The sequence below is a fragment of the Plecotus auritus genome (genome assembly GCF_963455305.1).
Source record: "Plecotus auritus genome assembly, chromosome: 8".
NCBI classification, from domain to species: Eukaryota; Metazoa; Chordata; class Mammalia; order Chiroptera; family Vespertilionidae; genus Plecotus; species Plecotus auritus.
The window spans coordinates 129,671,811-129,689,336 of record NC_137782.1 but is presented as its reverse complement, the minus strand read 5'-3'; the positions used below and the strand labels follow the sequence as shown (position 1 = coordinate 129,689,336).

General features: G+C 39.2%; 1 protein-coding gene across 4 annotated transcripts in view; it reads right to left on the bottom strand.

Moving 5' to 3' along the window:
* The window catches only part of EXOC6B (exocyst complex component 6B), a 529,977-nt gene that overhangs the window by 470,390 nt on the left and 42,061 nt on the right, over positions 1-17,526 (bottom strand). For all 4 annotated transcript variants that reach the window (XM_080685494.1, XM_080685493.1, XM_080685495.1 and 1 more), the window contains exon 2: positions 2,035-2,200. In XM_080685494.1, coding sequence (XP_080541620.1) covers positions 2,035-2,200 — 166 coding nt within the window. The remainder of the gene's footprint in view (positions 1-2,034; positions 2,201-17,526) is intronic.

The following is a 17,526-nucleotide window of genomic DNA, read 5'->3' as shown; positions in this document are numbered from 1 at the left end:
ATTAGCATATTATGCTTTAACTAGAGGCCCGGTGCATCAAATTCGTGCACGGGGGGGGGGGGTGGTGTCCCTCAGCCCAGCCTGCACCCTCTCCAATCTGGGACCCCTTGAGAGATGTCCAACTGCCCGTTTAAGCCCGATCCCATAAACGGGCAGTCGGACATACCTCTCACAATCCAGGACTGCTGGCTCCCAAATGCTCGCTGCATACCTTCCTGATTGCCCCTAACCATTTCTGCCTGCCAGACTGATCACCCCCTAACCACTCCCCTGCCAGCCTGATGCCTAACTGCTCCCATGGCAGCCTGTTTTCCCCCAACTTCCCTCCTCTGCAGGCCTGGTCACCCCTAACTGCCCTCCCCTGCAGGCCTGGTCCCCCCAGCTGCTCTCCCCTGCAGGCCTGGGTCCCTCCCAACTGCCTTTCCCTGCATGCCTGGTCGCCCCCAACTTCCCTCCTCTGCCGGCTTGGTCATCCCTAACTGCCCTCCCCTGCAGGCTTGATCGCCCCCAACTGCCCTCCCTTGCAGGCCTGCTCCCTCCCAACTGCCCTCCCCTACTGGCCTGATCGCCCACAACTGCCCTCCCTTGCAGGCCTGGTCCCTCCCAACTGCCCTCTCTTGCTGGCCATCTTGTTGTGGCCATCTTGTGTCCACATGGGGGCAGGATCTTTGACCACATGGGGGCAGCCATCTTGTGTGTTGGAGTGATGGTCAATCTGCATATTACTCTTTTATTAGATAGGATAGAGGCCTGGTACACGGGTGGGGGCCGGCTGGTTTGCCCTAAAGGGTGTCCCGGATCAGGGTGGGGGTTCCCTTGGGGCGTGGGGCGACCTGGGGGAGGGGCCTGTGGTGGTTTGCAGGCCGGCCACGCCCCCTGGCGACCCAAGCGGAGGCCCTGGGATCTGGGGTTTATTTATCTTCTACAATTGAAACTTTGTAGCCTGGAGCGGAGCCAAGCCTTCTGCTTGCTCCGTGGCTGCAACCATTTTTGGGGGGATTTATGTATCTTCTATAATTGAAACTTTATAGCCTTAAGCGGAGGCCTGGGCCGGCCAGGGTGTGCGGAAAGCTTGGCTTCCTCCATCACTGGGGGCAACCCTAGCATCCTGCTCTTTCCAGCTCTGTGGCTGCCGCCATTTCTGTTTGGGTTTATGTATCTGCTATCATTGAAACTTTGTAGCCTTAAGTGGAGGCCTAGGCCCACAAGGGCAGGTGGAAAGCTTGGCTTCCTCCATTGCCAGGGAAACCCAAGCCTCCCTCCTGTTCTCTGTGGCCATAGCCATCTCGGTTGGGTTTATTTGCATATTCGCTCCTGATTGGCTGGTGGGCGTGGCTGGTGGGCGTGGCTGGTGGGTGTAGCGGAGTGATGGTTAATTTGCATATTACTCTTTTATTAGATAGGATTGGTTGAATGGACGACCAGACAACCAGACACTTAGCATATTAGGCTTTTATTATATAGGAGGATAATAGAAGAGTTTGGTGAAGTGGTTAGATTTAAAATCAATAAGCAAAGTCAGTTACCCAAGAGAAGTGAAATTGCTAGACCAGGTACCAGACTAACATGGCTAGCCTCCTTCCTGAACTTAAATCTGTCATATCAAGAAAGAATTCATCTTTGGTAGAAGACACTCCACAACTATCACTGATTTTTTTTCCTTTGGCTTAGGTTGCCATGCTGCCAACTTCTATAGCCAGGCTCTGCAATACCATCATCCTACAGAGATGACTTTTATCTAACAAGGAAGTAGGTAGATGTCACGAATTTCTATTTTAAAGAAACTATTACTTATTCTGTTACTAATTCTCATCACATGTATTTATCCCAAATAAGTTTAACTTTAAGAAGTTTTCTTTTTTGGCTAAAAGCCATAATCCCAATTATCTATATGTCAGTACAAATTCCTTTCTTACTATACAAAAATCTTATTTATAGTAAATATGTAACCTATAATATATTCCCTATTCCTTTAATGCTAGTCAAAACACCAACACAGGACAGAGAAAAAAGTCCCTTTTAGAGTGTTCTTACTTTGAGTTTTTGGGCTTCTCCTCTCACTTTCAGCAGTTCAGTAATAGAGTCCACAAAACCCTGGTAGTGAAAGTTGCACATTTTCTCAATTTCTCGGTCATGATTGCGGATGCGAGTTTCAAGCTTCTCCATGAATCGTCCATGTTCCTCACCATCATAGACAGACCTTAAAAAAAATGGCATGAAGATTACACCAGACTTACTCTAAGAAATAGAAAAGGAATTGCAACCCTAGAGGCAAACTTATTTGGAAATTAGATATGAAAGTACATAAACCACAGAGTAATCCAACTATATTAATATGTCTCGATGCTAGATGAGTATTTTTTAGGAAAATCCAAAATTTTGCTTCCTATTCATTCAAAAATATTTAAGTGTTTATAAGTATTCATCATAGAATTCTCATCATAAAATGAAGAACTGAATTACATGTCCTTTGCACTTTTCTTCCTCAATTAAATTAATCTAGAAAAACTTAATTTTGGATAAACACAACTTGAAATACTCCATGACTATACCCAAGAAGCTGACACTGCTGGAGAACAATCACATAGCTGTGCCAGCTAGACTCAGGTGGGCTATATCACTACAAATATAAATTAGGCACTTAATAAACATCACTACATAATACTACTAAATTTATCTACCACCACCACCAAAAAAAAAAAAAAAAAAAAAAGGCACTTTGTATTTTCCAAAATAACTATCGGTAAAAACCTTGCTTTCTCCTCTCTTCAAATGTCCACCACTCACTCTCAGCTGCTGACCAAAGAAAAAAGAAGTATTTCCTCTTCTCCCACTAAAATCAACCAACTTACCTGCATCTGTAACTCCTGCTCTGTCCACCCTTCTGTAATGGAAAAGTACTTGAAGCTCTTAGCTACAGTAAATCCTTGTTGTCTCAAGAACTTGACTCCTGCAATTATTCCCTTTTATCTCTCCCCTGCATCGTATATTTATCCCACTCTACTAAATCATTCTTATGGATATATATACATGAATTTACGAAACCTGTCTTTATATTCACATTTCCCTCCAGGTACCATCTTATTTCTCTGCTCCCCTTCCCAGCAAAAATCCTTTCCACTTCCTCACTCTCAATAGTTAGCATTCATCTTACTCCATCTAATAGCAGCATTTTCTATGGTTTAACACACTTTTTTTCTTGAAACACTTTTTTCTCTAGACTTCAATGATACACACTAATGCAGGTTTTATCCTTTCACTGACATGCCTTCTCAATTTCCTTTATGGGCTCCTTCTTCTCTGTTATTTTTCTAAATATTCCTAAAATCTCTTCTCTCTATCCTCTATCACCAATCAGTGCCATCTAATCCCACGGCTTTAAAATACTATTCATATTCTAGTGATGACTTCCTACTCCTACTTTATACCTACAATTCAGTGCACTTCCCTGAATATTAGACGCAAGTATTTGGCCACAACTTAACAACTCCAATTGGATTTTAAAAGCCATCTCAAATTTAACACAGGAAAAAAATTAGCCTGGCTGGTGTGGTTCAGTGGTTGAGTGTCAACCTATGAACCAGGTCATTGTTTGATTTCCAGTCAGGTACATGCCCAGGTTATGGGCACAATCCCCAGTAGAGGGTGTGCACGAGTCAGCCAATCAATGGTTCTCTCTAATCATTGATGTTTCTATCTCCCTCTCTGTTCCTCTCTGAAGTCAATAAAAATATATATATTTTTTAAAAGCATCTATCACCAAACTATCTCCACTCCCAAAGCTGTTCCTTCCCCAAATGTCCCCCCACCCACACTCACCCAACCCATCACAGCTACTGGCACTATCCAGTTGCCCGAGTCAAAAATACAAATCTAGGAATCACACCTAATCCATCTCTTTCCATCATACATCTCATACTCCCCATCCCAATCCATTAAAGTCCTGACAACTCAACATCCAAAACATATCTTAAAACTGACCACATCCTATCATGTCCACTAAAACCCCAGTCCATGTCTGCATCATTGCCACACTCAAACAATGCAATAGCCTCCTAAAAGTCTCCATTCTCCATTCTTCATGTCCCCCACTCCCTACCTGAATGCATACACTTTACACACAGCAGTTAAAACAATAATTCAGATGTTATCCCCCTGCTTAAATTTCTCCCAGGGCCTCTCTTTTCAAAAAGAAAAAAAAAATCTTAAACCCTTACCATGGTCTACAGAATCTACCTAGCCTTTATCTTTCTAATCTCATTTCTCTCCTCTCTAGTTCCCTACCATTGACATTCCAACTAATCTCAAGCATAACCTTTCCCCTTTAAAAAAAAAAATAAATGGTAAAGAAAGGTTTCTGTGTAAAGATATCAAAATTCCTTGCATTTGAAGAAGAGGAAAAACCACTAAAAACTTATCAATCTAAATGGCATAAGCAGACATTATTCAATATTAGATAACTTGGTTTCAAATTCAGTTATATCCTGAACCAGTAATGCTCCTAAGTAGCAAGTCTATTTCCTTTTACTATGTAAAACTTATGTTCATTTTTCCCTCCCAACGATCTACATTAATATTACAAAAGATAACCTCAAGAAGAAAATTCCAAAGTTAAGAAATTTATAACATGTGAATAATTACTCCTCACCTCCTTGAACTTCCTATAAATATATATATCTCTATAATAATAAAAGCATAATATGCTAATTAGACCAGACGTCCTTCCGGACGTCTTTCCGGATGAGCTTCAGGACGATGCGGGGCTGCAAGGGAAGCCCGGGTCCTGGATGCCTGCCAATGGCCAAAGGGAAGCCCGGGTCCTGGATGCCTGCTGTTGGCTGGAGGGAAGCCCGGGTCCCAGGTGCCAGGGGGAAGCCGGTGCCAGCAGCCAGGGGAAGGAAGGCCTACTCTTGCACAAATTTTGTGCATCGGGCCTCTAATATATATATATATATATATATACACACACACACACACACATATATACACACACACACACACACATATATATGTATATGTGTGTGTGTGTATATATATACATATATATATATATATATATATATATATATATATATATATATATATATAAAATCTCAAAGAAAGAAAAGATGGATTTTAGCTACCTGGCTGTGTGGCCTTGGTTTTACCAATGTAATTAGCCATGAGTCTTTGACCAACTCTGTTAATCTCTCTTTTAGAAAATAGGAAGTAATCAATTACATATTTTCTGAAGTATCAGCCCAACTCTAAATATCTACAATTCACTTCCATTTTCAAGTTCAGTCAACAATAATGTACATCATACATTATTAATAAAAACAATCATACATTTTCACAATAGTCTAAACAGGTAGTTCAAAGCAACTTAATGAATTTTCTATATCCTATCACTAGCCCCTGCCTGTTTCTCCTATCTTAGGGCCTTTATGATTCTAATACTCTCTTTAATTAATAGTAACGTTGAATAACACAAAAGGTTTACAGTGTATCTTGATACAGAATATCATGAGAATTTTTGAAAGTTAGAATAAAATGTAATACCCACATTTTTAAAACAGGGGTTTGGGACTATGTGTAATAAACTTGTATTCCATGGGTATACATCAGGAAATCCACGATTTCCAGATTTTATGTTAATTTTGTGTGTGCAGGCAGAGGCACATATATGAGGTCACTGGTTCGATTCCTGATCAGGGCACAGGCCCAGCTTTCAGCCTGATCCCCAGTTGGGGACGGGCAGGAGGCAGCCTATTGATATTGATGTTTCTTTCTCATAGATGTTTCTTTTTTTCAATCTGTGTGTTTTTTTTTTTAAATATATTTTATTGATTTTTTACAGAGAGGAAGGGAGAGGGAGAGAGTTAGAAACATCGATGAGAGAGAAACATCGATCAGCTGCCTCCTGCACACCCCCTACTGGGGATGTGCCCGCAACCAAGGTACATGCCCTTGACCGGAATCGAACCTGGGACCCTTGAGTCCGCAGGCCGACGCTCTATCCACTGAGCCAAACCGGTTAGGGCTCAATCTGTTTTTTTTAATATATCTTTATTTCAGAAAGGAAGGGAGGAGAGAGAGATAGATACATCAATGATGAGAGAGAATCATTGCTCAGCTGCCTCCTTTATGCCCCCTCCCCACCCCCACTGGGGATCAGGCCTACAACCCAGGCAATGTGCCGGAACCAGGAATCTAACTGTGACCACCGGAACCAGGAATCTAACTGTGACCACCTGATTCATAGATTGACTCAACAACTGAGCCATGCCGGCTGGGTTCTCATCGATGTTTCTCTCTCTACCTCTCCCTTCCTCACTCTCTAAAATCATTTTTTTTTTTTAAATGAAAGCTTTAAAAAAAAATTTTTAAATAAGATTGAAGGTGATTTTTTTTTAAGCCACTGATTTAAAGGTCTTGTTTCTAGTTGCCTACCATAGAAAAAGGCAACTATTGATCACTACCTAATAGTTCACCTTGAATCAACATTTCAAGTATATACATAGCTTTACTCAGTGCAAATCAGCATAACTATCTGATATAAAATGCTGAAAACAAAAATAAACAAGTCTTAAATTCTGGGAAGGTCATAGACCTACAAAATTTAACCTAATATTCATAGTCAACACTGTACTTGAACAAAGAGTAGTTTGCCCACCCCACCCCCTACCCCCACCCCAACAGTAACTTAGAGAAAGACTGCCATCTAGTGATGGCCTGTTTCTAACATTCTGTGAAACAAACTTGATGTGGCCAAGTCCAAGAGAATGCTCAAAAAATCGAAAAACTACATTCTATACACCTGCTGGCTAAAGAATTATATATAACTAGTTATTAAATTATATTTTATATAAAGTACTCTAATATTTACATTTCCAATAGAAAACAGAATTTTGAGAATAAGGTCATGTGCTTTTGACATGTCCAGGTGTGCCAGAGTTAAATAAGACTATGAAATAAATGGCATCACTGGTTAAATTATTTGTGATAACCCAAAGAATATCTGAATACCTAATAAAAAATAAACAAGAAGAAATGCTTGGAAATTAACATATTATGGGCTATATTCTGACTCAGCTATATAAATGCTGCCTTGTAAAGTGAATGTTTTATCCTAGGGTCTATATCTAACGCATACCACCGAACATCCCAACAAGACTTCATGTATATATTGAGAGAGGTTTTAACTTATAAAATGGCACTTCAGGCATTGTATTCAACAAATATCTATCATTGCCCATTATAAGATTATGTCACTTGCTAGAGCCTACATGAGCTCAAATAAGTCTGTCATAAGAGAAAAATAAATAATATTATGAGCATATGGAATCTCATTTAAATCCCATGCATCTTATAAATTAGACATTATTCCCATTTTATAAATAAGGAACCTGAAACTCAAGAAGATTAAGCATACTGCCAAATTCACACATCTAGAAAGTGTCCTCTGGAGTACATCAGTCTGTCTCCTTTCAGAACACGAAAAGCAAAAAAGTCAGGTGGACCCCTAGAATTGAAAGAGGTCTTGAAGATGGAATACAAAGCTCTTATTGTGCAATGCAGAAAACTGAGGCCAAGAATAGTTAAATCTCTTAATCAAAATTACATTGCTTGTTACTGATACATCTGAACATGACTCCCAAAGAAAATACAACTAGGAAAAGCTAATGCAATATAAAGCCTAACCCAAAGCTAAGTGTTTGAGATAAAGAGAGAGCCTGACTTGTACTTCAAGATGAGTCAATTGCCTTTTAGTTACATCTGTTTATACAACAGCTATTCCATTATTCTTCCTCTTGGAAGAGTCCCAATTTGCTCTGGTAATCTCCTTATGGGGAGACACTGTGTCTTGCCTATTTTATCTCCAGCATCTAGCACAGAGCCTGGCACAAAGGAGATTGTCCATGGATGTAAAGATGGAGAAAAAGAAGGAAGGGCAGGAGACTTAACTAATGTGTGCTTCTGATTGCATTCTCAGAGACAGATGCAAAAGAGGATCACACCCAAGTTTATCTGTTAAGATGTTTTCAGAACCAAAAACTTCAAGATACGAAAGACTGAATAATTTGCTTTTTGGTTTTGATTAATTGAAGAAAAAATTCCAGAGTTTACTGTGGTCTTTTCTTTTTCATATATATGTTTTTTAACTTCTGTCATGGTTTTAGTCCTGAAACATTTTCTTCTCATTAAGCTCCATAAAAGCATCATTGGTATTTTTGTTTACTGCAAAAATTACAAATTAAGTGGAAAACCAGGCTTGAACATGATGTTGAAAGATAAGGGGAGAAACCAAGATGGCGGCATAGGTAAACACCTAAACTGCTGCCTCGCACAACAATTTCAAAACTACAACTAAAAGACAAAACGGACATCATCCAGAACCACAGGAAGGCTGGCTGACTGGAAATTCTACAACTAGAAGGAAAGAGAAAAGCACACTGAGATTCAGAAAAGCTGCAGGAGGCAGAGGTACTGAGATGCGCACATGCAGAGAGGACTGGCAACTGAGTGTACGGCTGGCTTTCTCAAGCGGGAGGGAGACAAAAGCTCCCGACTGCACTGAACTCCAGTTCCAGGCGAGACTCTGGGGACCCAGACTCATTCAGGGAGAAAGTGGACTGTCTGGCAGCGGGCGGAACTTGAGGGCGGCTTTCTCTCAGAGGTGCTTGCAGCGATTACCACAGGACACTGAGACGCAGGGACCTATTAGGGCAAGGCTGACGGAAAACCAATGCTGTCTGCTCAGCCCTGAGACTCTGCCCCATCCAAGCTGAGCACAGAGGCTTTTGCAAGTCTTGTCTCATAAGGGTGTCTCCAGCACAGAAGTTCTCCCAGCATAGACACAGCTGATCCTCATAGCCAATTGGCCTGGAGGTCAATTCCTCCCAGTGATACCAACAGCAATCAAGGCTTAACTACAACAAGACTGTACCCACCAAGAGTGTCCACCTCAGGTGACGGGGGAGGCTGAGCCACTGGGACCTATGGGACACCTAGCACACAAAGCCACTCTATCAACTTAGGGAAGCAACCAAAATACAGAGACAAAGAAACAGAACACAAATGAAAGAAATGGAGGAAAGCAAATGACTGGATATAGAGTTCAAAACCACAGTTATAAGGTTTTTCAAAAATTTTCTAGAAAAGGCCAATAAATTTAGCGAGACCCTCGAGGATATGAAAAAGGACCAACTAGAAATTAAGCATACACTGACTGAATTAAAATATATTATACAGAGATCTAACAACAGACTAGAGGATCGCAAGAATCAAGTCAAAGATTTGAAATACAAAGAAGCAAAAAACACTCAACCGGAAAAGAAAAAAGAAAAAAGAATCCAAAAATATGAAGATGGTGTAAGGAGCCTCTGGGACAACTTCAAGTGTACCAACATCAGAATTATGGGGGTGCCAGAAGAAGAGAGAGAGCAAGATACTGAAAACCTATTGGAAGAAATAATGACAGAAAACTTCCCCCACCTGGTGAAAGAAATAGACTTACAAGTCCAGGAAGTGCAGAGAACCCCAAACAAAAGGAATCCAAAGAGGACCACACCAAGACACATCATAATTAAAATGCCAAGAGAAAAAGACAGAGAGAATATTAAAAGCAGCAAGAGAAAAACAGTTAGTTACCTACAAGGGAGCACCCATACGACTGTCAGCTGATTTCTCAACAGAAACTATGCAGGCCAGACAGGAGTGGCAAGAAATATTCAAAGTGATGAATAGCAAGAACCTACAACCAAGATTACTCTACCCAGCAAAGCTATCATTCAGAATTGAAGGGCAGATAAAGAGTTTCACAGATAAGAAAAAGCTAAAGGAGTTCATCACCACCAAACCAGTATTATGTGAAATGCTGAAAGGTAGTCTTTAAGCAGAGGAAGAAGATGAAAAGGGTAAAGATAAAAATTGTGAACAACAAATACATATCTATCAACAAGTGAATCTAAAAATCAAGTGAATAAAAAAATCTGATGGACAGAATAAACTGGTGAATATGAATCAGGGGCATAGAAAGGGAGTGGACTGACAATTCTCAGGGGGAAAGGGGTGTGGGGGGTGCGGGAAAAGACTGGACAAAAATCGTACACCTATGGATGAGGACAGTGCGGGGGGCGGGTAAGGGCAGAGGGTAGGGTGGGAACCGGGTGGAGTGGAGCTATGGGGGAAAAAAGAGAAACAATTGTAATAATCTGAACAATAAAGATTTATTAAATTTAAAAAAAGAAAGATAAACTGCAGAAGGTCAATAAAAGTTAAAAACCCCTTCCCTTCCTTACTGCAGTTTGTCTATCAATGTAATTCAGACCTCACTATGGTAATGTGAATGCTGTGAGCACATAAAAGTAAAGTAGATCACTGCATATCATCATCAATGATAGGGGAACATGTGTTAGTTAATGAAATCTAAGTTGTAGACTATAGCCAAATGTTTTTGTATTGCTACAGGTCTGTGGTGGGCAAATTGCCGCTCTGTTAACTAATAAGTTTGCCGACCACTGCTACAGGTGATCAAATACATTCATTCAAATCCTTTTTCACCTTTGCAGATACCAAAATACCCAACTGACTTCACCAAGATAGCCCATGCAACCAAAATAATGCTGTGATGGAGATCTCCCTCAAAGCAGAAAGGGAACCCCGCATTTCTAGAATGGCTATTTTCAGAGGGACAAAAACAGAATGGTGAAGTTTCAACTGGCACCTAACCAAAGAGCCTACTAAACGCCTGGTATTGGTTAAATGTAAAGGACAGTAGAGAAGGGGACTTGTCATAAACTATCACTCAAATCAGTAACAAATTATTAGTAAATGAACTAATGAAAGCAAAGAAACTTCAAATTAAGGATATAGAGACTGCCATAACTACTACCATGATAGTGTCACATGGTTAGAACAATTAATCACCCTAACTAAGTAACTGAAGACACAACACCTGTTAGTGGCTTCACTTTGTCCTCTGTACCAATTTGAGTTAAAATGCAATAAGACATTATTCCATTGCAGTGTTCAGTGCTGGTCATGAAATCTGGCAGCTAAAAGTAGGATTATGGATGTTGCTGCCAAATAAAAATAATCCATCTACAACCTGATGATTCCCATTGAATCTAACCTGGGAAACACTACATGGAATTCAAAGTGTCAAGTTTAACACTGAGACATGAAAAGTTGGGGCTAAATGAAATTACTGATTCACTTAATATCTATCACCAACATTCCAATATACAAATCTATCTATATCTCTACCTACCCTTATACTTGTGCCTTACTATTTCAATGAAATAAATATCTCACCTCAATATAAGACTAATCCTATGTTCTAAATATCTTATTTATCCTCTATCCAGGAATGTTATTACTCCATCAATACTTTTTTAATTTCTGTATTTTCAAATATTTCATCTCTATTACCTTAAAAAAACAACACACAGCCCCTTTTTTTTCTTTTTTTTTTTTTTAAGGTACTGTTAAATTAAAATCTCTGTTCAAATAATTTTCCTTCTGGTGTCATCTCTCTCTCTCTCTCTCTCTCTCTCTCTCTCTCTCTCACACACACACACACACACACACACACACACACACACACACCTTTCTGTTCTCTCTCTCTTTCATGGATAAGATTCTTAAAAGAGCAATCTACATTCACTGCCTCCATTTCCTCAAATTGGACTTACTCTTCAACCCTGTGTAATCTGTTTCTTTCCCATATCATGCCAATAAACCTATTTTAGCTAAAGTCAATAAAAGCCCGCTAATTGTCAAATCAAATATTCATTCTTCAGTTCATCATTTACTTGACTCCTCTTTTGTATGTGCCAACTGCTAACCATTACTCTTTCTTAAATCTCTACTCCCAGAGCTTCCATTTATATTCCTTCTCAGTCTCCAATAAATCTTCTTCCTTCATATCCTTTCACACCTCATACATACTCACTCAGAGATATCAATATTTCAGCTTTCATTATTAATTAGATATCTTTGCTTTTCAAAACAATAACACCAGAGAATCTCTGCCAAATCCTATAAACCTCAATATCTAATTACCATTCATCTCAAAAACATCTCAAACTGTGCATGTCAGAAGTTGAAATCATTCATTAGCTTTCTACCCAAACCTGTACTTCCCTTCTATATTCACCATCTCAAGTACCACCAACTACCGAGTTATTCAAACTATGTAATAGTTCGTAAGAAATATGTAAGTTAACAACCTTCATTCCTCACTCCCCACCTCACACCTCAATCCAATTATTCAGCAAGACCTACCAATTCTAATTCCACAATGTCACTTCTGTGCTTTTCTTCCTCCCTATCCTCCCCTGCCTTGGCTCATTATCTCTCTTCTGTACAACTCTTTTCACCTCTTTCTTATTTCCCTAACAATCCATCTTCAATACTTCTTTCACAGTAATCTCCTTTAAATTAAATCGTGATCATAAAACACACACACACACACACACACACACACACACACACACACACACACACACACACCACTTTAGGATTAAGTCCTGCCTCAGGATCAAGTCCAAAGTCCTTAGTGTAGTATAGAAGACCCTTACATGTACCAATTTATCTCTGAATGCTCCCCACATCCACTCTACGACTCTACTTCAAGTTCATTGAGTGTACTATATCCCTCTGCCCAGAATCTCCTCACTAACACTTTATCTGGAAAATTCTTACTCATCCTTTAATATCCAAATCAAAACGCACTCCTATAAAACCTCCCTCCTTAGGACAACTACTATACACTGGTAGAGAAGCTCCCCCTCCTTACCAACAAGGTAGAACCTAAGAAACTGTTTGCAAACCAGAGAGAGTTGAAGTTTGCACTCTTTGGAGGCATTTACAGCAAACAGCATCATGAGTCATTCTCTGAATATTCATATTGAAAAATACTATTTCCTACTTAGTGATATACTGATATTAGGCATCTTTTCCCAAAAGAGGCCAATTTCATCTACAATAAAAATCTTTTGCAGTATGTAATAGTCTAGTTTTTTAGGAGTATATTTTAAAATTATGTTTAAAAATGAATAAACAAAATCTGTTGAAGCACCTACCCCTTTCTTGATAAGAAGTGATACAAGTGTAGTGACCCTTAACAGCCATAGTATTCTCATTTACCACCTGGCCCTCACTTTAACACTGTACAAATCTGAACTGGCCTTGAACCTATGAAACCATGTGTTGTTTGAAGTAAATTTCACCAGAAATACTATCATCCCATTTTACATAAAGTTCATGAACAAATCCCTAGTATTATCCCAGAAATGATTGGGCACCACCACTAATGACTTTTACTGGTGGAAAGCTGAGTTGATATTCTTTTGTTTTGAAATGTTTATTTGTTCATATTTTTGAAAGGGTACTACACTGAGCACTCTACACTGTAAAGATTTATTTACATGTCTATCTCGGCTACAGGACCATGAATTCCTTGAGGACCTACACCTGGAACAATGCCTATGTCCCACAGAGAAGGCATTATAAAATGACAAAGAGCTAAAGCAGTGCCCAAAAATGTTTCAACATTTAAATATTCTCCAAAGACAAGCACTAAAGTTAATAATAAACATTCTTATCTAAAAAGTAAATTTAAGTTCTAGCAGTGAAAAAAATTGGTACTTCTGCTAAATGCTAAATAGAGAATAAGAAAAATAAAAGGTAGAACTTAAAAGGTTCAAGGAAATCTATTGTAGAAGAAGAGAAGTGTCTGGGAATAATTTACTTCTCTAGCTCTCATCTAACCTCCGCTGGAAGCTAGAAGAAAAAAGACGATTAAACTGCAACAAGACCTAGCTCTGAAGGGAATGGGTTTCTCTGGGCCTTGCTGCCACCAGAAGGAGGAAGGTGACAGCAATCCCTAAGGGCTTTTAGAAAAAAACTGATTCCAGGTGGAAATTTTTTATGGTACTGTGTAAGCCTAGAGCCATTTTTTGCTTTTCTTCTCAACTACTGATGATTAAACCATAGGCAATCAAGCTGCAACAAAGGAAACAGATAACTCCCAAACATCATGGTTACATGCTCCCTACCAACTTAACTCTCAAAGGAGAGAAAAAATTTATTGACAAAGTCTTTTATTTCTTTTTAAAGGGGAAAGGTGGGGTAGTCTGTTAAAGATTTGTATTTGGTAGAACACAAAAGTAGTCAAGAACTCTGTATCATAATAATAAACATCAGTCCCATACTAAGACTAGACACTGTAATATACAGTCATGGAGAGCCAATCAATGCTAAATGTCCTATTGCTTACCAAATTTTCATTATTTTGACCTGGATTAAGTGTTCTATTAAATGGTTATCATAGGGGTATACAGTGAAATCCTACCACACACCATGTGAGACAGCTAAGTCGATTTACCCTGATCATTGTTCTGAAAAAAAGTTGGAGGTGTATGTCTGAGTTTTCAATCATGGTTCAATTATGGGAGAAGGGGTTATTTACAGTAACGACTCCTAAGAAAAGCATAGAATTAAAAACTAAAAGTGTTTCCCTTAAGATCAGAAACAAGACAGAGAGGTCCACTTTCACCACTCTTATTCAACATAGTACTGGAAGTCCTAGACACTGATCAAACAAGAGGAAGAAATAAAAGGCATCCAAACTGGAAAGGAAGAAATAAAACTGTCATTATTCGCAGAAGACATGATATTGCACATAGAAAACCCCTAAAGACTCCACCAAAAAACTATTAGATCTAACAAATGAATTTGGCAGAGTAATAGGACACAAAATTAATACCCAGAAATTGGTGGGACACATGTGGGAAGCAATCAATTGATGTATCTGTCTCACACCAATGTTTCTCTCTCTGTGTGTCTCTCTCCCTCTCCCTCCCTACCTTCTACTCTCTCAAAAACGTCAATGGAAAAAATATCCTCAGGTGAGGATTAACAATAACAACAAAATAATAATAATAATAATAATAATAATAATAATAATAAAACAAAGGTGGAGGGATCAAAATGCTGAATATCAAACTACATTACAAAGCCATTGTAACCAAAACAGCCTGGTACTGGCACAAGAACAAGCATATAGACCAATGAATAGAACAGAGAGCCCAGATATCAACCCACACCTTTATGGCCAATTAATATTCGAAAGAGGAGGCAAGAGCATACAATGGAGTAAAAACAGTCTCTTTAATAAATGGTGTTGGGAAAATTGGACAGGTACATAAAAAAAAATGAAACTAGAGCACCAATTTACACCATACACAAGAATAAACTCAAAATGGATAAAAGAGTTAAATGTAAATCACAAAGCCATAAAAATCCTAGAAGGGCCTGGACAGCGTGGCTCAGTGGTTGAGCATCCACCTATAAATCAGGAGGTCATGATTTGATTTCTGGTCAGGGCACAGGTTGTGGACTCAATCCCCAGTGGGGGACATGCAGAAGGCAGCCAATCAATGATTTTCTCTCATCATTGATGTTTCTATCTCTCTCTCCCTTCCTCTCTGAAATCAAGTTTTTTTTTAAAAATTTTAATCCTAGAAGAAAACATAGAAAATAAAATCTCAGACATCTTGGGTAGCAATATTTTTACCGATATATCTCCTAGGGCAAGGAAAACAAATTAAAAATTAAACAAATGGGACTACGTCAAACTAAAAAGCTTCTGCACAGCAAAACAACCATCTACAAAATGAAAAGGGAATCTGCTGTATGGGAAAACATGTTTGCCAATGATACATATGATAAGGGGTTAATTTCCAAAATATATAAAGAACTTGTACAACTCAACACCAGGAAGACAAACAATTCAATTAAAAAATAGGCCAAGGACCTGAATAGACACTTCTCTAAAGAAGACATACAGATGGCCAATAGACCTAAATCATCAGAGAGATGCAATTAAAGCTATCACTTCACACCTGCCAGAATGGCTACCATCAATAAATCAATAAACAAGGGCTGGCAAGGATGAGGAGAAAAGGGAACCCTTGTGCACTGTTGGTGGGAATGCAGACTGGTACAGCTACTGTGGAAAACAGTATGGAGTTTCCTAAAAAAAATAAAAATGGAACTGCCCTTTGATCCAACAATCCCACTTTTGGGAATATATCCTAAAAATACCAAATCATCAATCAGAAAGAATATATGTATCTCTATGTTCATAGCAGCATTATTTACAATAGACAAGATCTGGAGACAGCCGAAGTACCCATCAGTAGATGAATGGATAAAAAAGCTGTGGCAGCCTGGCTGGTGTGGCTCAGTGGTTGAGCATCAACCTATGAACCAGGAGTTCACCGTTTCGATTCCCAGTCAGAGCATATGCCCGGGTTGCGGGCTCAATTCCCTGTGTGGGGGCATGCAGGAGGCAGCCGATCAATAATTCTCTCTCATCATTGATGTTTCCATCTCTCTCCCTTTGCCTTTATATTTTTTTAAAAGCTATGGTACATTTACACAATGGAATACTATGAGGCTGTAAAAAAGAAGGATCTCTTACCCTTTGCAACAGCATGGAGGGACCTGGAGAGTATTAAGCTAAGCGAAATAAACCAGTCTGAGAAAGACAAATACCATATGATCTCACTTATATGTGGAATATAATGACCAAAATAAACTGAAGAACAAAACAGAACCAGAGGCATGGATACATGGAACAGTCTCACAGAGGTCAGAGGGAGGGTGGTGGGGGGAATGGATAAAAAAAGGTGAAGAGAGTAGCCAAAGAACATATATACATAGCCCATGGACAAAGACAACAGAGTGGTGAAGGCTAGGGGAGAGATAGCGGGGGCTAGTGGACATCTGTAATACTGTCAACAATCAAGTAAATAAACAAACAAATAAATAAGATACCATTTTTTAAGTGAAACAACAAAAAATAAAATAAAAGCATAGAAAACTAGAGGCCAATTATTCAACTACCCAGCAATTTAACCTAGGATATCTTACCATACCAATATCAAATTAAAGGATAAATCCAGCTCAACATTATAAAGTAATACCAAAAGTAATAAACCAGGGGTCCTCAAACTTTTTAAACAGGGGGCCAGTTCACTGTCCCTCAGACCGTGGGAGGGCCGGACTATAGTTTTAAAAAAAAACTATGAACAAATTCCTATGCGCACTGTGGGCCCAGGACGAGTCGGCTGCTAAGCAGGACAGGCAGCAGCACCTGGCGGGCCGGATAAATGTCCTCGGCGGGCCGCATGTGGCCCGCGGGCCGTAGTTTGAGGACCCCTGTAATAAACATTTAAAAAATATATGCCAAGTCCTCTCTATTGAACAATTTACATACATTAATTCACTTATTTTTCAAAAATAATCCCATTGGAGTACTTATCATTATCTTCATTTCACACATGAAGCAACCTTTCTGATATTGCTAGTACACAGAAACATTTACCTTCCCCAGGTTGCTACAGTTATATCAAGACTAAGAAGAAAGAAAAAGGATGAGGGTGAGAAAAAGATAGATGAGAATAAGAGAAAGAGAGAAGAAACACCAAAATAATACAAATGACCATGTTTAGATAATGTAATTGTGATATT